Source organism: Manacus candei, unplaced genomic scaffold (genome assembly GCF_025592945.1).
Source record: "Manacus candei isolate 608988 ecotype Guabito, Panama unplaced genomic scaffold, ASM2559294v1 h1tg000035l, whole genome shotgun sequence".
Taxonomy (NCBI): Eukaryota; Metazoa; Chordata; class Aves; order Passeriformes; family Pipridae; genus Manacus; species Manacus candei.
The window spans coordinates 3,829,757-3,857,517 of NW_026138083.1; the positions used below are offsets into that span (position 1 = coordinate 3,829,757).

At 46.4% G+C, this 27,761-nt stretch overlaps 2 protein-coding genes across 8 annotated transcripts in view; one reads left to right on the forward strand and one right to left on the reverse strand.

Moving 5' to 3' along the window:
* The window catches only part of BMP2 (bone morphogenetic protein 2), a 217,232-nt gene that overhangs the window by 15,392 nt on the left and 174,079 nt on the right, over window positions 1-27,761 (forward strand). Inside the window, exon 1 of one of the 4 annotated variants that reach the window (XM_051793070.1) lies at window positions 27,212-27,330. The exons of 2 other annotated variants lie outside the window; for them this stretch is intronic. The gene's annotated coding sequence lies outside the window, so the exon portion shown is untranslated. Of the gene's footprint in view, window positions 1-27,211; window positions 27,331-27,761 lie in introns of those variants that run through there. One more of the 4 variants, XM_051793068.1, reaches the window with a different exon arrangement.
* On the reverse strand, window positions 4,514-22,135 carry FERMT1 (FERM domain containing kindlin 1). 4 transcript variants are annotated; one of them, XM_051793062.1, is made up of 15 exons: window positions 22,036-22,135; window positions 18,617-18,790; window positions 17,333-17,566; window positions 15,750-15,896; window positions 15,030-15,243; window positions 14,202-14,304; window positions 12,945-13,052; window positions 11,946-12,077; window positions 11,768-11,817; window positions 9,897-10,021; window positions 9,634-9,740; window positions 8,812-9,027; window positions 8,079-8,203; window positions 6,280-6,421; window positions 4,514-5,118 (listed from the first exon to the last, which is right to left on the reverse strand). In XM_051793062.1, the coding sequence occupies exons 2-15, from the start codon at window positions 18,765-18,767 to the stop codon at window positions 4,945-4,947; spliced, it is 2,028 nt and encodes a 675-aa protein (XP_051649022.1). In that variant the 5' UTR covers window positions 18,768-18,790; window positions 22,036-22,135; the 3' UTR covers window positions 4,514-4,944. The 4 variants fall into 4 exon arrangements, with proteins under 4 accessions (XP_051649022.1, XP_051649021.1, XP_051649024.1 ...); XM_051793061.1 differs by lacking the exon at window positions 22,036-22,135 and adding an exon at window positions 19,598-19,924; XM_051793063.1 differs by lacking the exons at window positions 4,514-5,118; window positions 22,036-22,135 and adding exons at window positions 5,150-5,776; window positions 19,598-22,028.

Below are 27,761 nucleotides of genomic sequence, written 5' to 3' on the forward strand. Positions count from 1 at the left end.
TCAGCGTTCCCACAATTCAGGATAATAATTGGGCTGATGGAGAGCAGAGAATAAAGTCAGTATCCCAGACAGGGGTGAACTGATAGAGATCCTTCCAAAGCAAAAGCAAAAGGGTGGTCATTCTGTTGCTACTGTAAGACAACTGATTAGTAAAATGTCCAAGGAGAGCAGTAGTCAGTGCTTTCTCTTTATCAGGACAACAAAACAGATCCCTGACGTGCAGGCAGCACAGCCCCACTTTGGTGCTAAAGTGCAGATAAAGGTCTTGCCCCAAAACCTTGAGCCTGCCTGTGCACATGTACTCAGAGCTTATCTATGGACCGTGTGGTTCATTATCTGCGTGGGGAGAGAGCCTTGAAAAACACCAGAACATCCCCAGAGCGAGATAGGGCCTTTCAGTAGGACTCCCTGGAGCCATTGCCCTTCCCTTGGAGAGATGTACATATTGTTCCCCGTGGAATGGCTCCAGGGCAGGACAGATAGTTTCCTAGATGAGGGGCTAATCCCATATTAACCCTGGTGGGGCAGGGCTGGGAGCAGGGCAGTGCAGGCCCGGCACGTGCACCACGGCAGGTACCTCAGGGATCAAAGGGCACGGTGGGGCAGGTTAAAAAAATCTGAAGAATTTGCTACAAGAGGAGGAAAGTCCAGCTCCTGCCTTCCCTGTGGCTTCCCAGACCTGCTGCACTGCTCCTCTTTGGGAAGCTGGAACGCAGGCAGGTGGCCTGGCTTTGCCCTGGGCTATGAAGTGCTGGTGTTGTGTTTGCTGCCTTTGGCTCGGTATTTACAGACAACGAATTTTCAGTGGTTACTTTAGGGTTATTGGTTGTCTTATTGCTTTTAACATCTTAAAAAAAAAACCCTCCAGGAAATCCGGGGAGCCAAAACCTGCCTTAACTTTAATGAGTTCAACCTTACTGGCTTTGTTTTGGAGGCAAGCAGACTGTCAGACTGGGAAAGCAGCCTCTCATTTCGGTGGAGGTGGAGGCTTTTTTTGCCCCGGGGGCGCTTGATTTCTGAGTGATACAGAGAACCTGTTGCAAGAGGCAGAGCACCCTCGGAAAACAACCTTTTGTTACTTTTATTTTCTGGCTTTGTTTCTGCTTTTTGGATGCTCAGTTTTTGCAGCAGGTGTTGTACCTTCCCAGGAAACTCTCATCACCTGGAATATGGTGCTGTATCTCGGGCAGCTGCCCAGGTACTGGTGAAGGTCTCCCAGGGCAGGCAGCAGCCCTCTCTCACCAGTTTCTTTCCAATATCTGGTAGCAGCGGGCAGAGATTTCCCCTTTGTGGGCCGCTTTGGCCTGTTCTCATGTCACCTTTTATTCTGCTCCGCTTTTTTCTGCTTTTCTAAGGGTTTCAGCGGCAACCTGAGGGCGTGTTTAGTAAAAGCAGGCGTTTCTGTCAGCCTTTTCACACGGGTGATGCATAAGGAGCCGAACCAGACGCCCCCTCCCCGGGGGCGATTCAAGGCTGCACAAAGCCCCTCTGCCCGCAGGAATGCTCGGGCAGAGCCCTGCATTCCTCAGTGACACCAAGATAAGCAGAGTTCGGGGAGAGCAGGAGAAGGCGAGGATGGTACCAGGCTGTAAAGTTTAAGAGGTGAATGTTTCTTGCTGGCCGCGGTCCAAGTGATGGTTAAGAATGAAAATACCTTGAAAAAGTCTGGAGAATGGATTTTAAAGCCAACAAAAGAAATGTTTCCCAGGTCTGTCCACGGAGCAAGCACGAGCGAGACATTTTCTTACAGAGAAGAGGGAGAGAATGCAGGAACAGGATTATTTAGCCTGAGGTTTCAGAAAACTATGGGTGTGTGTCTCTGCTGCAGTAACACACGTTCCGGTGAAATTCCCTGCGGAATTTGGTGTGACTAAGAGCAAACAGCAGCCCTCTGACATCGGTGGGGTTTTACTCTGATCTGGGTTTAACTAAGCACGATGTACGGAAGAGGGCTGTGGCTGAGCTGAGGTATAAGTTTCCCGAAGGTTTTTGTTTTCATCTAAACAACATTCCTGTCCTGGATTTCATCTCTGTGTTGCACAACTTCGGGGGCAGCCGCCCTTGCGCTGCTTTCGCTCACTCTGGGAAACCTCTCCCACATCTGGCACTGTGGGATGAGTAACTTGGCTCCTGCAGACCCCCGAGCCTGTGGTCTTTAACCCTGGGTGTAAATCAGGTGGGATGAACCACGTCTGATCGGGACATTGCAGGAATCAGGGAGGATGATGAGCATTAAGGGGAATGTCTGGAGCGTGGCCGGGACGTGCTGGGTGACACAGGGTGGGATGACAGATGACTTGGTGCACCAGGGGTGGGATGACAGATGACTTGGTGCTGTGGCTGGTGCACGTGTCAGAGAGAGCAGGCTGGTGCAGCCTCCTCTCAGGTTATCCAGCCTGGAATTACTGAGGTGCAGGATGCCCTGGGTTGTGCCTTCCTGCTCCAACCTCTCCAAGGGCCGCTTGTAGGAAGCAGAGCTACAGTCACATGCAGCACTGAAAGCAGCTGGATAAAACCAGATTTTTGTTCCTCAGTGTTCCTTACCTCTCATGGAAAAGCCTTGCAAGGTGAGTGGAGTGAGGAGAAAAGACAGCTGATGACCTAAAGAAACACAGAGAGAGGACAGCAGCAGGGGATCATTCCTTAAAGCTAAAAGGCAAAGGACAGGGCTGACAGCCAGCCTGGATGAGCTGGCAGAGCCTCCTTGCAGAGCAGCAGTGACACATGGAGTAAGATTGAAGGAGGGGCAGGAAAGAAAATGGAAGTATTTGATAGTTTCTCCGAAATCCCAGTCCAGACAGCTTGGATTGCAAGTGGATGTGGTTGTTCAGCTCTCACAATGAGAATTACGTTCCGATTTCCCCACGTCCCTGCATTCCTGGGTTCAGGTCACGTAGGCAAGGGGCAACTCCAGGGCTTCCATGTAACAGTTGGGCAACGAGGTCTGCTCCGGGAATGACGAGCAGGGGGCTGTGCTTTCAGAGAGCAATTTGTGCAGGCATGGTCAGGATCCTGCCTGCAAGGCCTAAGTGGAGGCTGAGTGTGGAAGGCAGCTGTCTGTGCAAGAGGTGCTGGCACTAATATGAGCATTCAGCTCTCCCATGGAACCCTTGGGCAGGTCTTAAATATGGCCAGTGTTTGCACTTTGCACAAGGAAAATACTAGGCCTGTGTCAAGCAAGTGAGAAGTGGGTAAGTCCTCTACTGAAGGAAAACTGGATGGTCCCTCAGCCTGTGTAAAATGTGCTGAGGAGAGGGAAGTCAGAGGGCTGGGAAGCAGGCTGTACTCTTTTTGGTTTTTTTAAATGTAAAGCTGTAGTTTGTTTAAACTGGCATAATATGGGAGTGATTCCACTGCAGCCTATTGACAGGGACTGGAGAGAAGCAGAGGATGTGGCCTAACAATCAAGGCTCTCTGGTCCCAGTGATGTTTATAATTACAGTGATTTCTGCAGCATCTCTTGCTGATATGACAACACCTGCCCATTGTTTTCCTTTAGATATGTGAAAACAGTTTCAGTTTGTCCAGCAGTTTCATGAATTCTCCCAGCTTCACTCTGTCCTTCCTTCACTGATCACTGTGTGCTGTAGGGTAGAACCAAATTTCATTCAGCTTGGTGGGTGTGTGTGGCTCCTTCCAGCAGGCAGAGCTGGAATCACAGCGGTTTGGGTTGGAAGGGACCTTAAAGCTCATCCAGTTCCAACCCCCTGCCATGGGCAGGGACACCTTCCACTAGCCCAGGTTGCTCAGAGCCCCATCCAACCTGGCCTTGAGCACTTCCAGGGATGAGGCATCCACAGCTTCCCTGGGCAACCTGTGCCAGTTGCTCCCCACCCTCACAGGGGAGAGTTTCAGTGTGAAGCCATTTCCCCTCGTCCCATCACTCCAGGCCCTTATCCAAAGTCCCTCTCCAGCTCTCTTGGAGCCCCTTTAGGCCCTGGAAGGTGCTGTAAGGTCTCCCCAGAGCCTTTTCCTCTCCAGGCTGAACAGCCCCAGCTCTCCCAGCCTGTCTCTAGAGCAGAGGTGCTCCAGCCCTTAGAGCATCAATCTCTCTTTGCAGTCTGCACAACACACATAAAATCATTCCTACAGGAATTCCAGCTCCTCACACATGAGCAAGTTGAGTTCAGTGAGATGTCACAGTGACACAGAGTAACAGGGACAGAAAATAGAAAGGCCCACACCGAGGCCTTTTTAACAAGCAAAATATTTCAGACAGTACCAAACTCACTGTTTTCAACCAGGTAACAAAGTTCCTCAAAAAATCGATGTTTTGGATCCAGTTTTTCCAAGATCAATCCTTTGTAGCTTCTCTGGCTTCCAGGGAACCACCTCAGTGGATGAAGGTAGACATGGGTGCTACATTTTTGAGCAACCGAGTAATCACTACAAGAGTTTTGATAGCTCAGTCTGCAGGACTTTGGAACACTGATGGAATGCTTTGTGTTCTCAGGGCAAGTGTCAGACAAGCCATGTAGCTTTAAACTATGTATTTATTCAGCTTTAGTTCTGATAAAAGCTGGGCTCTTTAACAACAGCCACTTTAGCAGTGGGAGTTTGCATGGCTGTAACGGAGAAAATTTGCTGTACAACACCCTCAGGTTACATGTCCTGGATGCTTACACAGATTGCTGCAATTAAAAATACTAGGTTAAAAAAATGCCAGTGGCCAGACACTGTTTATTTAAAAATATCAAGCTGTACAAAAGGAAAACAAAGGTGATTTAATTTTCTGAAGTACTGATGATGGAGTTGCCACATGGCATCCACTGACCTTACCTTCAATATTTAACAAAAACTGTAAACAGTCCCAGTCATATTACAAAGATTAATTGCCATGTACAATAATTAGTAGCCAGCAGTTAACAATCAGAGAGATTTTTCCATAATCTCTGCTCTTAGCTATAACAAGAAGCAGGCAGAGGGAAGACAGTTTACTTCATGTCATTCCTGACCTCCAGTTAATTTATGGAAGAGCTCTTCATCCAGTGTTTCATTCTGGTCTTTGGACCGTGTTGACAGGAAGATGTAGCCCCCAATATATTCATGGATGATCTTGCAGTCTGCACTCAGACAGGTGAAAGCAATGGAGACATTCTGGTCAAACTCGATGGCAACCTAAAGGAAACAGGGATGGCAAAATCAGGCACAGGGATAAGCTGGGTTGGGAAGAAAGAGCAAGTGTGGGAGCACAGCTGGATCACAAGTCCTGTGATGAAGCAGTACCTGCCTCTGCTAACCAAGATTTCTGTGCTGCTGCGTGTTGAGGGTGTTTGGCCGCTTGTTTCTTACTTTTCTGCTGTATCAGGGCCCTCTTGTGGTCAAAATACTTTTGCTTGTTCAGGCAGGCGACAAAATCGTGCTTTTAACTCTTTTTCCAGTGGCACATGAAGTGAACACTGGGAAGAGCAGGAGTGGCACTCCCGACTCTTTGTGCACTTCACCAACAATGTTTAATCTGGCCCCTGTTACCTTCTGACCTTAAATCTCCCTTTGGGCTCCAGGTTTTGGTTTCCAGCTCCTGTTAGTTCTAAAATGCAGCAAACTGAGCTTAGTTGCTAACTGCAGTTCCTGCCTTTTTTTGAGAGGGATTTAAAGGAAACCCAGCAAATTTACCAGAATTTACTCCCTGGCACAGGAGTCCTGCAGGAGAGCAATAGGGAGCGTGTCTGATCTCTCCTGGTTCCAACAGATGGACGTGGAAAACTCTGTAAGCAGGAACAGTTTCCAAGGTGCTTCGATTTGCCTCGGGTCACACCAGTTCCACCCCACAAATCTGCAATTTACACAGTTGGCTTCAAGCTTTGAAACCCAAAATCAGGGACCACATATTGACAGGGTTGCTCACACTGTGGCCCTGCAATCTCAGTTTGGGATTTGAAAGACAAATCCCGTATCCTCAGTCTGTGACAGAGAATGAATCCCTACAGTTCAGAGGATGATGCATGAGCCGGACTGCACAGAGAGTTCAAATGAGATTTTTGCTGACAGCAGTGAATGTCACATGTTGGGATTCACCTTGGAGTCTCTGTATTTCATCCCATCAAACCCCAGGGCAACTCGTAAGGAATAAACTTGGTAGGAACCTTTTAAACTGATGATCTTTTAGTTTCTGACTTTTTAACCACAGACTCCTTCAGAAAAACTTCAGACAGCTCATCACACAGCACGTCACAACAAGTTCAAAATCTTTTCACTGAGGTTTGAAAATATTTTCTGAAAGCATCCTCCAGTGTGTCTGAACTGCAAGGAGTGAGGGCAGGGCTGTTCCAGCTTTACCTGGCGAATTTCCCAGTTCACATTCCACTGCTTCATGTTGGAGAACCTCCATGTTGTGATGGGATCTCCCGTGGCCATATCTATCCGGATCAGCCTGTTGTAGGACACCCCGAGCACATCATCCTTTTTGCTTCCTTTAAACCTGGAAAAAAAAAAAACCAAAACCTTTGAGCAGATCTGGTTGGCAGTGATTTCTGTCTAGGGAAACGTTTCACCTGCTCTTCCCTGAAAGTGGAAAACCATGGGAAAAGTCACAACAGTCTGGGATTGAGGAGAGTGTGGCCCCTTCTTTAGAACAGGATTGGTTATAAAGCAAAGGTGTAGGCTGGTGTACCATGGTGTAAGATGGAAAATAATCAGGCAGGTAGATCTCCCTGAAATCTTTTCTAATTGATTGTTTCCTGCTAAAAAAATACTGTTCTTCTTAAATGCATGAATTTTCATTTTATTTTTACTGGAAAAAAATGCCAACGATAATTTTCATTCCTTCCTTTCTCTAATGTTGAAACATGTTCTTCTAGTTACATTAACCTGAATTATATAATCAAAATAAATTTAATATTTTATATATCACCATTTTTATATCTTATATATGACCATTAAGTTATCAAAACAACTGTTGGCAATATATACATATTTCTGGGTATAAATGACATGGCAAAAATATTGAGACATTTTAACATTTCAATTTTGTTCTGATTAGAGATGAAAATTAAACATAAAAGTATCAGAACCTTTGGGGGGGCAAAAATTTTTGAGTTGGGAATAACTGGGAAAAGATCTCTCTGGTAAAGAAACTACCTTCCTGATGCAAGCTGGAAGAGATCTCACCTGTCTGCTCTTACCATTTTCAGCATTTTAGATCCTGTTTGTGAACTTTCTCTCCTTAAATGTACTGGACTTTAGAGAAAGAATGTGACCTGGACACAATTTGTGCTTTACCTGACACCAAACTGAGATAAATTCACCCCAAGATGCTTTGCTTATGCTACAAAGCACAGTTTAGGTGTCGGGGGTGTTGGTGTGTTTAAGGGGATTAGTGGTGACACACGGGGTGAAAATTCCCAGGGCCAGGGAGTTCAGGCAGAATCCTGGCTCCAGTTGACTCTCCAATGGCTCCCAGGAACAATTTAGAAACTGGAACACCCAAGGACCAACGTGGTCTTGTAGTTCCCACAAGGCTACTGGGTTTTGGGAATTCAGAGAGTTTAACAGTCCAGATGTGGGCTGTTCTATGCCAGCTGGCCTCTGTGCCAGGGAACAGCTCCCAGCTGCTTCACTTTATACCACAGATGATTCCCAACTAGCCCTGGAAGAGGTGTTGGGAACAGATTAAGGAAGGTGCCTCCAGGGATGGTTGTGTCAGTACTTTTCAGCTGTCTGGTGTTTTGTCAGGAGAAAAGACTGCAGGTCAGAACCCTGCTGTGTCCAAGGGAAGCTGCTGTGAACTCAACAGGACCTTTCTTGTGCTCACTGCTCTTCTGCATCAACTTAAAAAGGGAGCATTTGCTGCTTTCTTAATGAAATGCCAAAGAAATCAGTGTTTTATCATATTCCAGTGAGCAAGGGTCAGAGTGAACACAAACTGCAAACCTGAGCACACCGGTGAGATGTGCATGTTTTACATTTCAGTGAGTCAGTAAGTCATTTTAATGAATAATAATTAATGAAATTCAGTGATGTCAATAAGGGTTTAATCCTAGAGATACTGTACCCCTGGCAAAACCCCACAGGTGTGTATGAAGGCAGGTGTAATGAACACGTTGTGGCAGCTTGGCGCGGCTCTGGGATGTGATTACCTTACGATGTAGTAGGATAAGCCAAACTCGGGCAGGGACTGCCATGCCTGGATAAAACGCAGCTTGGCCTCCACCAGGGACATCTGGGATATGTTCTGGTGGGCCTCCAGGATGCGAGCAGTCAGCTGGGAAACACGGCAAGGGAGAAAGGTTTCAGTTGAGCACAAAAATCCTGTTGCTTCCACTGTCAGCTGAGACACCTCGTACAGATGTACCACAGAGGGCACCTGGGGACAGACCCTGAGCACCAAGGGCAGGACAGAACAGGGCACCAGGGGCTGGGGGCTGGGTTTGTGCAGCACTGGCTCCACACACTGCTCTGGAGACTCCCCTCAGGATGGGTAGGCTGAGCTCTTTTGCAGCAAAAGCAGTGGACAAGGAATTAGGTGGAGAGGAAGGAGAGGCACCCGGGCCAAGGGGACAGGAAGACCCTGCTGTTCCAGATGCAGAGTAACTTCCTGTCCTTAAAACCCCCCCTTCTTTCTCTGAAGAGACTTTCAGGGACAGTGTATCAGGAGCAGAACATCACGGATGACTCAGGCAGGGATGGGGATGTAGGAGAGGTGCTGAGACACCTGTCCCTGTGTTCACTTTAAAGAAAGGCCTCTTACAAAGGGACAAACGAGTACTGCAGGTGATCCTACTGTACAGCTTCCAAATGCTGCTTGGATCCAGCCTCACCCCTCAGCAACCCCTGGACCCACCCACCCCAGCCAGAGCCACCTCGGGATACCTGCTTGGACTTGTATTTCTTGGTGTAACGCAGCGAGACGAAGCATTCTGGTTTCATATCCACGCTCTCGGGGTCAGAGGGAGCCTGGGCAGACAAGTTCTTCATCTGCAGGAACGACAGGATCTTCTGCACCTCGGGCTGGTAGGAGCTGTCGGCCATGGTCCTGCCTTTGGAGGCCAGGACACAAGCAGCCATCCACCGAGCATACTGATCCTCCTGCAGCAGCACAGGGCATGGTTGGACACACTGTTAGGCTTTACACCTTCAAGGGAATCCAGTCCTTTGGAATAGATCCCCTTGGGAATTTTATGGCGTGACTGGTTGTCACCCAACGAATGGTTTTACACCATTCGGTTTGACACATTTTAATACAAACGAAATAAACTGAAAACTCGTGTGAGATCCTGGTCATGTTGCCCTCATCTGAATGGGGACAGTTCTAATCCAGGAAAGAACAGAACAAAATCCAAACCTCAGCCCTCTGAAAACATTGCAACAAAAAATACTGGAATCTCCTTTTATTTTTTCATAGTTTGTTCTTTTTTTTCTTTCTACCAGCCTTACTTGGAAACTTGTGAAAAGAGTGAGGATAAAATGCTATCATTGGAAAATGATACACACAGGATTATTGTCCTTTTATCTCCATAACCATCATGTATTTATTAGGCCACCACATCATTCTTAAATTTTACTAAAGGTCTAGGTAATAAACTCTCTGCAGCATCCTTATTTTTCTCTACAAATTCTAGGACAGGACAACAGGTCTTCTAGACAATCTGCCATAAACCTGGAATACAGACTTCCCCTTGTCTTGTTACTCACGTTATCACATCTCAGATACACTTCATTCATGCCATCAGCAACAGGAATTAGCAACTTGATTCCAAATTTCTTCGCTGCAACATTTACATCTGGTACAACTTCACATCCTGGATCACAGAGAATCAGAAGGAAATTAATTGGTTTCATTCCTGTATCACTAATTTTAATTACTGATTTAGTACTAAAGGACTAGATTTAATACTAAAGTTGTTTTCTTTTGAGATCAGAGGACTTAGAAAAAGGCAAGAAAGGAAAATCCCTACCTTTTAGGTTTAGCTTCTCAATGGGTTCTCCCTGTGCAGATTCCTTGTTTTTAAAATAAGATATTGAAGTGTCTCTGAAGATAAACCAGTATGACTTGATAGCTTTGAGTGAGAGCTTCCTGGGCCTGCAGGAAACAAAGGAATCACACTGGGTTCTATCAAAATGGACAAACTGCCAAGTCACTCACAAATATTCTGGTGGAGCTGAAATTTAAGGTCATGCCCTTGTATTCACTGCCTTGTAAGGGAGTAGAGACCATTTTTTGGCTTTATCTGAACATCTAATTGTCTAACACAACAAAATTCTATTCCTTCACTAATTACAGAGGTTCTGCAGCACTTCAGGAGAGAAAACCAGAGGTGTTAGCTCTATTTATTAGAGAAACACTTCACAAGTAGTGACAAAGGTCAGCAATGAAGTTAAAAGGAAGAGAAAAAGAAAAACAACTATTCCAGTCCTTCCCTTTAAATCTAAGATGATGGTACAAAGAGTATAGAGCTGTCTGGAAAAGTGATTTATTAGACACACTCTTGCCTTCTCCAGACCCTTCCTAAAAATCCTAGTTTAGAATCCTTTCTAGAAAATGGTGATTTTTATGTTTAAATTAAAAAAAAAAAAAAGCGGATTTTCAAAACTGCCAAAGAATTTGGCTTTTAATTTCCCAATAACAACAACATTCTTCAAAAATAAGGGACTATAATTTTTTTAAACAAAAAAAAAAAGCTGAAAACTTTATGGAAAGCTTTTTGAAAAAAATATTGTATTTCTCCACAATATTGTCACCCACCTGAAACATCATTTACTATTGTGCTAATGTGGTGCAGGCTGAGAATAAGTAGGAATAAAAGTCCACCATATGAATACTAAAGCAGTAGGACATGCAGAGCTTTGCATTTTTACCATGAAGCAAATAATTACAGGAGCAAAATGTTGTTGTTCCTTTAAAGACAGTGCAGAAAGTTTCTACAATGTCTTAGGTTTAGTAAGTGATTTATCAAGAACACAGGAACTTTTTCCTGATCAAAAATAACAACTGAACGCTTTTAAAAGCAAACTCTTTTAAAAACCTCTCTTAAAAGCAAAGCTCCACTGCTGGGGGAAAACAAACAATCCATTGTTAAAAGCTTGAATTCCCTTTCTTCTGAAGGCACCTGAATAATCTGAATGTCAAATAAAATTCCTAATTGGAAATTAATAATTAACAGTTCTGAACAGTCAACAACAGTTACCATTTTTCAGGTGCACTTTTCAGTTCCCATCTGTCCGCGGAATGAATCTGATAAATATTCGTGCAACAGGAAACTTTATCTTTCTGAAGCACAAAGGCTGTTTTCTGATAAAAGGCACTGCAGACTTGAGGTCTCTGCAGTCGTTCAGATCACCCATAAATCAAGATATTATAGCGGGATCACAGAAACTCATTTTGATATTTGAAAAAACAGCCTCTGTGCTGGGTTAGAAAAGGGGTCATTTCTTTCATTTAAAAAATACATCCCCCAGGGTTGCTTTCAGAAATTCTCCTCAGGGAGAAATGCAAGTTTCTTCTAGTTTTTCATTGGCAAAAACCAGTAAAATGTGATTGAAAATAGAACTGTAGAGTTTTGTTTAGAGATGAGTGATGAGCGTGACCTTTTAATAAGTACAAGTTTAGTTCCCCCAGCACCCCAAAAGCTGGAAAGATTTGCCAGAAGAAGCAAGAGAAAGATTGGAAGAGGATGGTATTAGGATACATAAGGGGTATATGTTAATTTATAACTGTAGGATCTGCTGTTAGATTAGAGTGAGAAACTCAGGAGGTCTCTTGTAAGGTTAAGCCTGTTTTATTCAGTTTAAGGTTTTGCCTGGTTTATTATTAATGTTAACAACTCACCTAACTAGCCTGAGATTATCAGCAAGTTTTGGGATGTCTGTGATGTCCTCCTATTGGGAACAATTAGGAATAGCTTTAGTACAATGCACTCTGTTAGGAAACCCAAGAACTGGGTGGGATCATCAGAGCCAACACCTTTGCCACCGTGACAGCCATTCCAGGATCCCAAAGGACCTACCAAAATGTTACTTGTGCTTCCACCTTCCAGTGTCACCTCCAGGTTAGAAAGTGCAGCTTCTACTTCATCTACTTCCGATTCACAGGTGGAATCTTGTGCCTCTGACGACAATGACAGCTTGCTGACATGATACTGCAATAAAACATCAGTAAACAGCAGTCAGTGTATCAATCAGCAACACAAAATCACAGCACACGAAAAGGACCATTTGGCCTTCTGGGTCTTGGACAACTGTGTGGAGTTCTGCAGCACAGAACCAGGGTTTTTTCCCAAGGAAACAGGGATGTCCATTATGCTCTCCAGTGCAATGGCTGATAACAGTTTCCTATTTTAATTGCTAGTGTTTGCATCCCTTCACTGTTATAATCATCCCTGTTCTGGGAGGGGGACAAGATGCTACATTTGCATCCTTGGAACTGCAAGCTTTAGGTGCCATCCACACCCGGTGGAAACTCAGAGCAATGTTCCCTGGTGTTCTGCAGCGCCAGGCTGTGAATTTTTGGCAGCTCCATTTACATTTGAAAGGAAGGAATTTATTATCAGCAAACATTTGTGCCTTATTCCCCACAGTCAGGGCCTGAGTTGTGCTCGCTCACGTTAAATTTCCGTGTGCTCCACAGTGCCCTTCCCTTCATATTGTACTGCAGCTTTTTCTCTGTCTGTTCTGAACGTTCAGAAATGTTCAGGAAGGAGAGGTGAAAGGATGGTACCAACACTTCATACTAATCTTCTGATATCTGGTATCAAAGTGGCATCCTGGGTGTGGTTTGCTCTAGACAATGTTAGGAAGTGGCTCCATACTTGCATGTGCCCGTTTGAATAACAGTGTCACTGCTGCTCCTGACTTGGGTTGGTTTAGCTGCTGGATGCTGCTTATTGTTTCTCACCCAAAGAGCAGACCCCAATCCAAGCAGAGCTGTTGGGCTCTCTCCTGGTCCTGTCCTAGCTTGTGCCTGCCTCCTGAGGAAACAGGTTCTGCCACTTGGATCAAGTACGTGCCTGTATGGCAGCGAAGATCAGCATTTCCTCCTCCGTGCAGTCGATCTCCTCCAGCAGGATGGCCCAGCGGGCCTGCTCGTAGAGCTGGTTGATTCTCACTGCATCATACTGGAGCAAAAAAAGAGCAACACTGGCCATTAATGACCCAGGTACAGATTCATAATCAGCTGATCTAACACCAGGCTGAGCCACAACCGTTGTTTCCTTCCTCCTCCCACCTCTGCCTTGTTCCCTTCTCCTGTACCAGCTTGTGTGCCTGGGCACAGTGACTTGCTGAGCCAACAGAAAACGCACCAGGAGCCCTTGGCTGAGGCAGAAGGGGAGATTAAGACACCCCCTCTTGAGGCAGCAGGCCCTGGAGTGGTGTAGCAGAACTGTGAAACCACACCGTGGGAGTGCCAGCAGCACGACAGGGCTGGTACGAGGGTGACACGCGGAACTCTCGTCCCTCACTTCCCCTCTTTGCTCTTGGCTCTTTCAGTTCCGGTTCTGCCTTTGCAGCAGCTCCATGTTAGTCAGATCTGCCTTAATTCACCATCCCTTTTCTGGACAGTGATTTTTTTCTTATTATCTACGTGGTTAATAAGCTGAAGTGACTCAGAAATATTCAGCCCCAGAGCTGGTGAGATGTAGGTGCTGGGAGGGTAAACCTTGGGGCATGAGCTCTCCCAGCAGAGGAGAGATATTCAGCTGCCTGAAGTATTTTTGGGCTGTGGCTCCGTGGCTGGCTGGGACAAAGAAGGGAAATGTTTGGGCTGCTGAGTTTGAGACCCATTTCAGTAGGGGTGACATGTCACCCCAAACCACGCCACATGAACTGGAAAGTGTCCTGATCACTTCTGAGGGTTTCAGCCCAGAAAAGATGTGAAATTCAGTGAGGACAGTGGAACAGAAATGTCATTTTTAAGTTCATTTTCAAAAGCAGGGCTTATACCATTACATCATTTAGGTCTAGTTTTCCCCTTAATTTTTTCATGTCAAAAGAGAGAGAGAAAGTAAACCAGCCCCTCTGGAAATATGGATACTGTTTCTGGAGCTCTTCACAGCTCTCATCGTTATACTTAAGATCTTAAGAACAGTGTCCAGAGGGTAAAAGTGCAGCTGTAGCTGAGAGGAAGAAATTGGATTTGATTTCTGAAGGGCCTGTAACAAATCCTAGCTAAAATCCTATATATATATCTACATTCTATATTATTATGTAGCTCCTTGACATGAAAGCAAGCAAACAATGAATAGCAATGAAAACAAAGCTCTTACTTTTGGATTCAAATCAAAGAAAGTGTAATATTTAAAGCGTAGAAGAAGCTGATCCTCCTCCAGAATGCCTTGTTCCATAAGGGATCGAGAGGAATCCAGCCAGCTGGGGAAGAAAACAACCCACAGATTCATCTGCACAGGAAAAACCCCAACACATGCAGAGCTCCAATGCAATCGTGAAACAAAAGTGGGAACAAACAGCTCTAACTCCTGCAAGTCCAGGGAAAAGTCACATAACTCAAGAAGGTAGAATGTTCGTAGGGATTTCCAACTCTCCTTGTATAAACAATACCTACAATCTTCCTATTTTTTTTTCTCCAGCACTACTCAAAACATAGGAGGAGTAGATGCCAGGAACTAAGCAGTTGTGGGGTGACCAATGCCAGTAAGATTCTTTCTTCTTTGTCCCCAAAAACCGGAGGTTCAGTTAAACGAGGGGAAGAATCTGCCTGTAATATTTTGAATTCCCATTTTGATTCCAGTATTTGCTGGTTTATAATTCCAGCTCCTTCTGTCATCCATTGAAATCCAATGAAAATATCCAGGTCACTGTTAAATGCCCCACAGATGACTGACAATCCATATTTTAGTGCTAGAGGGACAATCCTCTCACACCATGAGAGCCCTGAGTGCTCTGTACTCTCTGTGGTGGACAAAAAGCAATGTCTGCTTGTGCAGAACTCACTCAATCACCTACCTGTGGTGCAAAATTACTGAATTTACCCACATGCCCATTCCCATTTAAAGCCTTGGGAGTTTGCTATCCAAACTGACAATGACATCACTGACCATTTTAAAAGCAAAGGATCTCAAAGAGAAGCACCTTACCCTGCATTAAGCTTGGCTTTGTCAGCCAAGCTCCGTGGCTGGTACATCTCTGCCAGCATTTCTGGGGAACAGTTGGGATAACTGAGGGCCAGGACGTTGCAGTTCTGCTCAGTCAAGGGGCTGTCACTGAACCAGGTGATTGTGGAAGAAGCTGGTGACCCACTGACAGGATCATAAATGGGTGTCATGGTTTTACTATATAATCCTGGATTTGCTGCAAGTTAAGAGTGTAACACATTATTCCAGGGAAAACTGGTCTTGTCTTCCCATCATAAAACCCCCTTTTCTTTCAAGGCAGTTTCCTATCTCTGCTGTTTCCACCTGGGCTTGTCCTTTCCCAGGTGAGCTGACCTCAGGGACAAAAGTGCTCTGTGAGATATCTCAGTTGTGTTAGACACAGGAAACACACACTTTCAAGCCTTTATTTCTCATTTTCCTTGCAGGTTGCCAAATTTCATGAATATTTGTGTGCAGGGCCACAGCTGATGACCTGTTTGCTGGTGTGGCCTTTCTCTTATCAGTGGAAAGGAAAACATTTGTAGAAACAACAGGAAAATATCGATATATTGGAGATTTGCTGAAGCCACTGATTTCAGGCTCTGTGTCTGTGACTACCATCCTACAAAAACTGGTCTCCCTGGGTTTAATTGCATAACAAAGAGTTCCTTCCTCTTTTTAACTTTCACTCAGAAGAATAAAATCATATTGACTCCTCATTACCTGGTAATCCAGAACTCGCTGGGGAGTTGCACAGGTTTAAAATATCTTCTGTAACTGGTTCTTTGCTGTTCTTGTCCTTTTTCTTTTTCTTTTTGAGTGTGTCTCCTGATTGCTTCAGCAAAGAGAGTTCTTCTGAGCGTCTGATATCTGCAAGGGCAGTTTGGGAAGTGAAGCAAGACGAGACTTAGCAGATTCAGGAAGCTCCACATTGCAATCTGAACTTTATTTTTAGCAGGTTGAAAGCAGTAGCCATGGAAAATCCAGTAATTCTGGAACAAGGCTTTGGACTGTGAGAGGGAGTTTTGACAGGATTTAAGCCAGGTTTTGTGGGAAGTGTAAGTGCATTTTAGAGCATCAGGAAAACTCTTTCTCCCTTGTGGCTCTGCAATCACCTTTGGGCATAATATCTGAAGTTATGAATATCTGAATTATCAATAAGCAAGAACCACTGTGTTTGAAGCTCATGCCTTTTATATTCACTGTATTTCTCACAGAAGTTTCTGTCTGGGCTGTCCACTGTTCCCTGATGCACTACTCATTCAGACAGATATTCTCACCTGCAAACCTGGCACTTCACTTCTGAGAAACACTTTTACCCTGGGGTAAACAAAGGCTTTTTTTTTTTTTTTTTTTGACAGTATTCACTCCTGAGGAAAGTTACAGCATTCCTGAACTGACTCAATCTGGGAGAAATATTTAATTTGGCCAAATGCCAGCTGTATAATTATGGCATCGTTATAGCAGAGCTGTTAAGTATAATAAAGACAGGCTACACCTTTCACAATCCACTGCCAGGAGGTGGAATTGGAAGCTGCCTTGTGGTCAACATGAGGCAGTAAATTCCTTCTGAAGATGAGGGTGTTACTGGGCTGAGCTCTGAAGACCTAAATTAAAATGAGGATTTTAATCCCCATTTTACCCTAAAGCTAAGGGATTTTGAAGATGGTTTGCAGACTCAAATTGTTCCCTGTTGAGCACAGGCACATCTCTGGCATTCCCCAAAACCTCATCTCCACTTGGAGGTGCTCCATTATTGGAAAGAGGGACTTGGAGCCTCAGTGCTGCGAGACATTCGTGGGCTGGTGTGGGGTCATTAGATATGCCCTGATCTGAACAGGTTTGGGCATATAAAAGTTTTGAACATTCAAAACATGCTACTTCTGAAGTGAATATATAACTACTAGGCTAAGTAAAAATAGGTGATAAATCAGTTGACACCATAAAATGGGCTGTGGTGAAGGCTGGTGTAGTAGGACACTGATAAGCTCCAGCTCTCAGTCAATGGCACGGAATAATCAGGACCGAGTCCTGCTCCAGGAGGACCAAGATTCCTACGAAACCACCAACAGGACCTTGACTATCCAGTCCTCCTGCAGCTCTTGGGACACATCTCTGACAGTGTGTGCATCAGTTCTCACAGAGACTGAGAACCACTGACATGCACTGCACACTAAAAACCAAAAAATCTGTCTCAAATTTCTCCTTGAGCTCAACAGTTTGGTGAGGAAGGACTTCACACCAAAACAGAGTCACCTAATGAAACGCTCCAACTTAGTTGCCAGAGGGGGTTTATCTTTACTTACTGAGAATTTTGCAGATGTCACTGACAGCTCTGAACACCATGGTAGAGAAGCTGACTTTGAGCCTCACCGTCTTCATGTTTGGCAGGCGGAGCCGCAGCATTTTGTGCTGAGGGGTGAAGAACAGCTTGGCATCTGCCTGCACCCCGCACTTGTCCAGTGTCCAGTGGGTTTTCAGAAGCCAACACTTCTTTTGCTCCCACCAAAAAGCATAGTCTGACCAGTCTTGTGATATATCTAGGAAAACACAACGTGGTTGTTAATGAACTGTGGAGAAAATATGCAAAAAAACTCGGTTTGGAAACAGTTCTCTGCAAACAGGAATATTTAGTTACATCAAGCAGCAACCACAGCTCCTGAGGTCTGAACCCCATTTGCTGAATACTTGTGGCAGTCACTGGGAACTAACTTTGTCAATGTGTAGCAGCAGGTAAAGTTGCTGTGTGCTCTTGGTCGAGCTGTTCCCATCTTTGGCATCATTCCTCGTTCCTCTTCATCAGCTCTGCCACACAGAGGCTGTTCCTCAGCGTCTCTAACACAGCAGAGCCCTGGCCTATGGTGGAGTTCCCTGGTCAAAACTGCGACTCAAATTTGCTTTAAATATTAATACTGAAAGCTTTTCACACTAGTTGAGTACTAGTGAAAAAAATACTGTGAAAAATTAGCCTTCTGACCCCGTGGAAACTCCGACTGCATCGGTTTCCGGCTCAGTCGTGTGTGTAAGTGTGCAGAGGGTGACAGAAGTATTTTCCACCTGTACTCACTTGCTGTGACTGTATACAGGGTATTTTACTTTCCATTTCTTAACCTTGACTTGGTCAGTCTCAGCTGTTCCCTCCTGAATGTGTGCAACGGATAATGTGGCTCAGATTTTATCTAGAATGCCCCAAAAGCACAGGAAACAGTAACTTCTGAAGCGCCTTTTAACAACTAATCCTGTCTCTTTGACTGCCACAGGTAGATAAACGAGGTATCAGCCCCCCAAACTGCCCACCTATAACATCTGTCTGGGAAGGGAGTTGAATAGTCAGCCTGCTCTGATTATTTTTGTCGAACTGGAAGGGCAAACCCGACGTTTTGTTTGCACTGTGGTAGCACAGGGGCTTTGGCCACAGACAGGGAGGGGTCCTGACCACATAAAACCCCGAGTCTGAGCATCTCCACGCTCTGTGCAGTGGCACAAGCAAGGCAGCACTGTTTCAAAACCTGCACAGCCTCTCTTTGTAGAGGGAAAGCTGCACTTATTACTTGCATAACACTGTGTAAATGAAACAGGTCTTTACTCACTCATTTTCTCTACTAATTTCAGCATCAGTCCTCCAATGTGAAGGTCCCCTGTGACCTGTAGTAAAAATTCCTTTTCTACGCCTTCATGTTGATGGTCAACTGTCAGCAAGAGCTCCCAGGTGTGAGACCCATAGTCAGTTGAGGAACTCATGTTGGAAAAGGTCTGTGTGAGCTCTGCAAAGACAAACAGGATGTTTTTCCTCCACTCTCCCAAACAAATGCATTTCTCCACAGTCTCAACACAATTCCACACTGCCAAGACTTCGCAGCGGCCTTGGCTGGAACTTCAGAGGTGTTATCTTGTTACCTCTGAACTAGACTCTGCTCTGGTGATTGCTGTTGCAAGATAGCAATGGGGGGGTTTTTTGTTTTTATTTTGATTTCACCTCTCCCCCAACTCAGTTGCCTCCAGTTGGGGAGAGATGGCCCGGTTTCACCTGGGTTTTACCACCATCCAGGGCTAATCTGCCAGCCTGGACACCAAAGCCTGCAGTTGTGGGTGGGATCTGTTTTGGCAATCTGTCCAGTGAGCAAAGGAATTTCGTTGACTTGTGCACTCAGAGCTGTAATTTTCACTGCAAATCAAAGTTTACACTTGCAGTTCTGCCAGCTTGGGCCCATGGGACCAAATCCAGGGAGTAGTTTTACCTATTTGGGTAGGTGAGAGGGGAGACAATTAACCTTAGTGGCTCTCTGCCAGCAATATCCAGGCACAGAACTGCAGTTCCTGTTGCCTCCCACAGGGACATGTCCTGTCTCAGCAGGGGGAATTGTCTGGGATCCCACCAGGCTCCCGCCAGGACAGGTAAACAGTAATGGTGCCAAGCCAAAGCAGAGAAGATGCTCCAAGTAGAAGCTTTGGTTATCATCAGCTGAGTCCCAATTCCTGAAGAAAGAGCTTGTAGGTAAAGGTGACTGATGCTGCAGGCAGGGGCTGTGATATTTAACCAGCGAGAGAAGATACCACATCAGCTCCCTGACCTGAAACAAGGCTTTGCAGCTGAGGCTTAAGGCACTAAAGTCAGTGACTTCCACTTATTGCAGATTTTCAGCAACCCATGAGAACCCAGGTCACAGACACAGCTGAAGGTGCCCCACACAGGCTGCTTTGAACACAAAAACAACGGGGAGCTGTTAACAAAGAAGGCCAGAGGGGATGTAACAACCTTAACGGGCTGTTGTAGATCTTTTTTAAAAAACAAGTATTCAGTAACTTAAAACCTTTAGCCTAAAAGTTAAATCAAACCCAGAAAAATCAAGGGTGGTTGGCACAGGTAAGGAGTGAGAGAAGGAATGACCTTTTCTGGGACTGACTGCGGGACAAGATCAGACCAAATTTGATATGTTGTTAATTATGTTTCCTGCAGAATTTGTGTTAGGGAGTACAGTGTAAATCCAAGTCATCTGTTTAAGTGAAGTTCTCTTAAAATCTGTGCTCACAACACAGTGCTGTAGACATGGTTTCTTCAACTCCTTTGGGCTTGGGTCATACCTGGTGTCAACACTACTGATATAAAAGTTGGTATCGAAGGGAGAATAGAAATGAGCTGGTAATGACAAATTCTACTAATAAGGAAAAGTGAGTCAAACGTAAAGGCAAAAGATTTAAAAGATTAAATGAAGATTTTAAAGATTAGATGGATTCCCCCTTCAATGAATGACAACATAAACGAAGCAACGTCCAGCTCAAAGCCATCCTTTCAGGAGGAAATCCCCTTACCAACGAGTTCTACTGGGACAGAGCTGTGAGCCTGCCCGGAAATTCTAAAATTACAATGACATTTAGAGAGCCCTAAGTCAGAAAACTGCAACTTCCTAACTGTGTGACTCCAAGAGGCCAATTTACACCACTGAACAAGCACTGTTGTTAGCCGGGATCTTGGATGTGCCAGCCCACACCTTTTCACCAAACAGTTACTAAACCAACAAGGGTTGATACTTATCCAAGACGTTTGCTTGGCTTGCCTTGGTAAATAAAGGCATTGTGTTGGACACTGGGAAACCCTGTGGCTTTCCTGCCTCTGGGATAGAGGATTTGGAATTTGTGCTGCTGTGTGCCACATGGATTTATTTAAGAGCTTAGCTATGCTTTAGAACGAGAGGAAGGGAAGGGACTCTCCTGAAGCATCCAAGGGACAGCTCCCAAGGGGTCTCCCAAGCAGGTGGGGCTTCCAGCACAAGGGCAGTGCAAGGTGCAGAGAACAGCTGTCGTTCCTGACTTTAGAAAAATCAGGATGCCCCTAGTGAAGCTCCCAAGCATCACTAACAACTCCAACAGTAATCCACAGCCGGCCTATGGATAAGAACGACGTGATTTTATTTCAGGAGCGTGGGGTGGAATGTGGCAGATGAACTACACCTGTGCCCACCCTTGTTCCACCATAAACCAGTATTGTTACAGAGAAGCACTAGTCTCACCTGCCCTCTTGTACCAGTGAAAACATTTGGGAGCTGATCTGATTTTTTTTTTCGTTTCTTTTTAAATTTGGTTTCGCTTCCCAGTCTTAATTCTGCACACAAATGCCTGTGCTGAAAATGAGCAGCCCAAGGGGTGGGTGAAACCCTTTCCTTCTTCATGCTGAGTTGGAAATCCACGGCCTCGGTGCAGCTAATCCTGGCACCGCATCATTCCCTAAAGCCGCTCTCTTCCCCACTTCCTCTGCAATCCAGGAGGTTTCAGTTTGGAGATAAGGCAACTCAAACACTAGTAAATCTACCGGAGCACGCAGCACAAGCAAAGCCTGCTCGTGAAAATGGGCGCAAGCGAAGCAACCAACTCCTGAGCATGAAAACCCAACCGACCCCGAACTGCCAGGACTCCGCGTCCCACAACCTCCGGGTCAAGCCTGGATCTGCTCGGGAACGCGCCCCAGCTCCCGGGCTTCACGTGGGCTCAGCTGCAAGGCCTGGCACGGGCAGATCAGACAGGCCAGAAACGTGTCTCCAGAGCACTGCTGACTCCGGTCGGGATTTCCACAGCGCGCTCTGCCCAACCCAGCCACCGGAGAGCAGCGATGGCTCGACAGACCGAGCTCCGCGCGGGTCTCAGCACGCACAGCCCCAAACCTCAAACTGTGCGTGGGAGCGAAGGAGGATGCGAGCCGTGCTCGAGCAAGGCGCTAAACACCCGGGGTTAAGGTGGAGAGGGGCGGAACGATGTTTCCCGGAGTATCCCTCGGGCCGGCGGTGCCCGGGGGTCCCGCGGAGCAGCGCCCGCGGCAGCGCCCGCTTTGAGGAAGTGCCGGGCGGCCGCGGAGGAGGCGCCCGCGGGGCCCGGAGCGCCGAACCGCGGCCAAAAGCGCCGGCAAAGGAAGAAACAACCGCGGGTGGTCGGGCACTCCCGCCGCGGGTGCAGCGCAGGGCCGCCCGCAGGTGGTGGGTGCCCCGGGGCCGCTCCCGCATCGCCCGCGCTCCCTCACCTGCCGGCCTCGCTGGCAGCGCTGCCCGCGCCTCCCGCGCCCTTCGCCGCCACCTGCCTCTGAGACGCGAGGGGAGGAGCGGCACCCCCGCGGGAGGCGGCCCTTCCTTCCTTCCCCTTCCCCTTCCCTCCGCCCCGCGCGACGTGGGAGCGCGGCCCGCCCGGAGACAGCACCCCAAAGGTGACCCCGAGGCCAGCGAGACACCGCGGGTGCTGCTTTTAGGCTGCAGCCGTGGGGAGGTTTTGGGGCTGCCCTGAGAAAATCGGTTCCAAAGGTGCGACGGCAAGGAATAGAAGTGCAATGGCAAAGAACAAAAAAGGTGTGTTTGGAGGCGGAATTGTGTTAGGAGGCACAGGATTAAAGTGGGCTGAATCGGCAGAAACCAGGCAAATGCTTCTCCAGGGGCCAGATTTCCATAGACAGTCTACCTTTCGTTACACTTTTGACTTGCTCGGGGGTCTAGTAAAGCGCAGCAGCAAAACAAAACCAAGACAACGACAGGAAAGAGAAACAGAGAAAATAATGGAAAAAATTCTTTCAGACTAAACCCACACCCTGGGAAAAGACTGCAGAGATATATAAGGATGTATCTTCGACACGCCACGGGCAACAAATAGTTACTTTCATGAGAACAAAGCAGATGCGAAGTTGTCAAACCACAGATACTATCGCATCGTGTTTGCTCCCCTGGGCTCGGTCACTGAGCTGCTCTGATCGCGCTCAGCTCTTCAGGCTGTCTGTACATGCACCGAGGTTTTGTCAGCATCAGACATCCCTGGAGGCACAAACTTGAGAGCTCACGAAGCCTTTCAGGGCTTTCCATCACCTGAGGGCACAGAAAGGCCTTTAATCACCCCAACCAGACCCCTCTGGGACCAGTTCCAGCAGTCCTAAATTAAGCCAGGGCTAGGTGGGTGTTTGATCCTCACCTGAGTCCAGGCTCATCCCTCCATATGGAGCAGCTCTGCTTTTGCTGCTCCTTGGCCCTGTCCTGACTCAGTGGCTTTTTAGATCTTCCTAGAACAGTTTGGTAAGCTACCTGCTTGTTATTATTTTTTAAATACAGGTACCTATGCAGATGAGCAATTACCTTTGCATGGAAAAAGCTATGGAGTAATATGAAATTCAGGTTTGGGTTACTTTCAGTAGTTGACAAAGCAATTAGAAGAACTTTAGAGGTTGTTCTTGGGCCAGAATATTCTGGTGTGTGCTATTCCTGGCTACATGAGCTTTTACTTTTAGTGGCCGCTTTTACGCCCTAGCCCTTACTTATGGGGTTAGAACATAAAACTAAGAAGCTTTTCCTGGTGTTCTATTCAGCCTAAGCAGAGACATGATGTAGAGCTCTTTTCTTAGTAGGCCTCTGTGTGTCTCTTATGATTTTACCTGAACTTAGGAAAATAAAAAGCTCAGTATTGAACTCCAGGTACTGTTGGGGTCACTTCAGCTCGTGGATGCCTCTGTTTTCCAAATTCCCATTCTTATCCAACCTGCCTTACTTAGATTCTCCTCACATCCTCCACGTAGTAGATGTAATACTTCCTCCTCCTCCTCCTCCTCCTCCTCCTCCTCCATGAGCAGCTTTTTCCGCTCAGGCCGCATCAAAAGCGGATCTAGACCAGACCCACGGGGGGGGGTGGGGAACAGCAGCAACTTGTTGCAAGAGCTGCATTTCCCCCAAGTCTCTTTAGACACTTCTTCAGGTCAGCTTTTCCAAGTAATTACTCGTGAGAGTGCCCCGAGTTTGGAGGGCAGAAGGTGAGCTCTGAGTGGAGCCTTTGAGGTGAAATTCTCCAGGAGAATTTGTGTTATTTTGTGGTGTGGTTTCTGAAATCTGCCTTTGGGACGCATGAGGCAGGCAAATGATGATTGTTGTTGTGCTAAATAAAAGTATTTTTCACTTGCTGTAGGCAAAGAAATAACGGGTGTATCTGTATATCCCTGCAATTACTGACAAACAAATCAATCAATGCAAACCCTGGCAGGAGCACCAGACAGCACTGACAAAGCTGTTGAGAAAAGCTGATTTTGCACCACAGGGGATCTGTAGGCGTTCATGTTAAAAATATGCTCTCTGATAAATGTCCAAGGTGAGAGGTGGCAACACTTTATCTTTTGGTATCCCTTGGCTGTACTGCTGGTGGATGAAGTCGGTAGCTGTGGTCCAAATAGCTGAAGCTTTGGGAAAATTCAGCTTCCAGTCTAAGTCCTGTAAGTGGCACTTGGGTTAAGAGGAACAATAAATAACCCCCTCAGCCTTACTCTTGGTTCAGGAGAGTTCAAGCTGCTGTTGTGGATCTGAGCTGGGCTCTGAGGTTGATGTGTCGGGGTGTCCCTCAGTGCAGAGCAGACAGCACTGACCCATTCCGAGTCAAGCTCTCCAGGAGTGTCTCTGTACCCACTCTCTGGGTGTTGGCACTTCTGGGGGGTTCAAAGTCAGCTGCTGTCTGTGTCTCTCATGCTTGAAAAGCCCCCCAGGATGAAGCACTGCTCGGCCCAGTGCAGAGCTGAGTCATTAACAGTGCTCCCAAAACCGCCTTCCACGGCAGGAACTGAAGGGTGAGAGGGAGGAGTCTTGTTACCGACCCAGACCGAGGAGGAAAATGCCTGAAAGGGCCCCCAACGCTGTGTGTGTTGCCCAGACAGCTGACTGGTGACTCAGGGCTCCCTCATGCTGCTTTCAGCTGAAGCAACGAATCCCCACAAAGCTTTATTTGCAAATAAAGCTGCTTTTTCATGACTAAGGATGAACTCATCCTGCCATTCAGCCTTTTACCTTCCTTCAGTCCAGTGGTTGCAAAAAACTGGTGGTTTGGACTGTCTTTCAGGCTCTTAAAAAATAATCAGTGGTTTGGTTGTCGAATGTTAGGTGGTGGTTCAGGAATTCTCGGTGTTCCCTTTTCTGTGCTCCTGTCAAGGCAGGGCTGCAAGGAGGTGATACCAAGTGAACATTGGCTAATTTTGAAACTTTTGCTTTTAAATATGTGCATGGTTAATTAAAGGAAACACGTTTTCCTTCTCCACCCTTAAGAGTCCAAACACCTGCTGTGAGGTTGTAAAAGTTCTGGGTTAAAAGCTGTTCTGCCTGACTGTGTACATAAAAGTCAGAGGCTACAAGATGCAGCATTATCTCAAATGTTGGCCAGTGGATTTAGGCTGCACTCTTCTTGTGTTGTGTTCTTTGCAGATCTCAAGGTGCTGGATCTGATGGGGGTCCCTTGCAGTTGTGTTTTTAGCTGTAGGAACGAGTGAAGGAAAAGTCCCAAAGGCAAACGTGGGATTTGGTGCTATGCCTTCCAAAACTGGAATATGATAGACTGGGTTCAAAATAATTGTCGGATTGCGTGCTGTCACTGTAACTGTTTTCTTTAGGATACTGTTTCTCAGCTGGAGGGACATTCTGAGATATTATCTGAAGCTGGCTCGGGGCTATTTGGATGGGAGCTTTTAAGATAAACAGCCTCACCTTTGTTTGACCTCTTCAGTTTAAAACTGTTCATATTAATACTCCCCTAAGTCATTCCTCACCCTCTTCAGACACTTTGAATATTACAGCTGTACTCACAAGATCTAAATGAAACCGAAAGTTATGTGTCTGTGCAGATGAACCCAAGACAGTCTTTTGCCCTGAGGAGACTGGACCTGAAATGGGAGGGGGGAACCTCTCAGGGAAAAAGTTGCTGCAACAATTCCGGCTGGATTAAACACGTGTGGCTACATTAGAGGGTCTCAGGTGGGAGATCTTCCCAGCTCCGTGCAGGAACAGCAGGCAGCACTGACTCTGAGTTATGCAATTCATCAGCAGACTTGTCTAAGTGATCATCTAAGTGATACTTCTGTTGTGCAACTCTCCTGAATGAATAATTCCTGATGAAAGCAGTGTGAATGTTGTGTTGTAAACTCAGTTTTTCCGTCCAAAAATTTTTTTGCGCAAATTTTTTTTTTATTTTTAATGCCAGACCCAGCCTTTTAAAAATAGAAGCTTTAAACAAGACTCTCCTGTGTCTATCCTGGCACCTAAATCAGTGTCAGCCTTTTCCAAAGGGCTGAGCAGCACCTGGAGTTCCCCACAAGGCTTGTGACTGACCTGGGAAAGCTGTAGCGTAATTAACATGCTGAAAAATCATGTTGCAGGTTCATGTGCCTGAGGGCAGGGTTTTTTCTTGGTATTTTTTTTTTCTTTTTTTCTTCCCCACCCCTTCCACTCTGTGTCTGGATTACCAACTCTTACTATTTTATTTTTACCCTCATGTTAATTCATGTTTCTCAGAGCTTCATCTCTGAAAGCCAGGCTGGACTTAGAGAACAGTGAAGAAAACCTGACTGTATGATTCAGGAGTGTTCTGAACCCATTAGCAAATATTTTATTGATTATTTAAAAACTAATTCAAGGAAAGAAAAAAACTCACGAGGGCACAACTCTTTAAAACTGGCAAAGTTTTCAAGCCTTGAAGTATTTCTTTAGAAAGGAGTCATCTCTGAAGATGCCTAAACCAGCAATGGTTTTGGTGGTGTTACCTGCATCTCTCTTGTTTTCTGGCCCTGACCCAAAGTTGGGTTTCTTTCAGTTATTAGTTTATTCCCCATGACAGAATAAAACTCTGATTTCATTGTATAACCAAGGGAACATTGGATACTTGAATTTCCACAAGCTGAGAGCTACAATATGATGCTTAACTGCATTATTCAAACTTGGCCCGTGTTTATTTTTGCTTTGCTGTCACAGCTGAGCTGTCAAAGCTCAAACTCCCTAATGACAAACTTCCCCCTGTCCTGACACACTGCACACAAACCTCCCTCAGCCTGTGCCAGCCCAGGCTCAGCCTTTTCTCTCTGTTACCTGCCACTGAATCACATCCTGTGGTTCAGGGAGGGCCAAATGTCCCAGCTCAGGGGCTGGCAATAATTGACCCCCCGGGCCTTTCCAGAGGGCCGGGCATCACTGGCAGTGCCCTGTGCTGCTGGTAGGACACGGGCTTGGCTACAGTGACACTTGCACATCCCGAGGCGTTCACACCTCCTCAGGGTGACATCTGTTGCTGTAGCATCTCCAAAGCAACACGGCGGCAACGGCAACAAATGACAACAGCGCGGAGCAGCAGCGTAGGAAAAACGATTGTGCGAGAGGCCCGAGAAGCTCCTCCGTCACGGGAGGAACTTTGGAAGCCGACGACAAAACCGTGCCCGTGCGTGACCAGCAGGTGCCACTGCAGGCCCAGGAACGGGGAGCGGCGTGGCCGCGACTGGAGCTGCGGCACAGGGACATCTGGTGGCCTTCTCGGTCCTGCTCAGCTGGTGAGAGCGTGTGCCACGGTACGAGGGGTGCACGGGGCACACACGGGGTGAAACCGCCCCACAGGCACATCTGCGGGATGGACTCTCAGGGCACAGAACTCTCCTTCTGTTTAGGACTCTCTGGAAAGTTTGTTTTTCCTGCCTGAGTCTCCTGCTCGCCCTTACGGTGGAAGTGAATCCATCGTGGTCTTTCTGCCCCCACATCAAGGTGTGTAACTAATATTTTTCTCCCGGGTTACTGTTGTTTTGGGCCCAGCAAGCACTGGAGGTTTCTGCTACCTCGAGTGTGCGTGCCATCCTGTTCCAGATTTGAAAAACACTGGCTAACTGCTTGCTCATGGAATAGTGTGAGGGACTTGTATTGGCCTTTCTTGGGTGTAAAGATGACATCTGGGAGAAAAGATCTTCCATTGAAATATTATGTCGTAAAA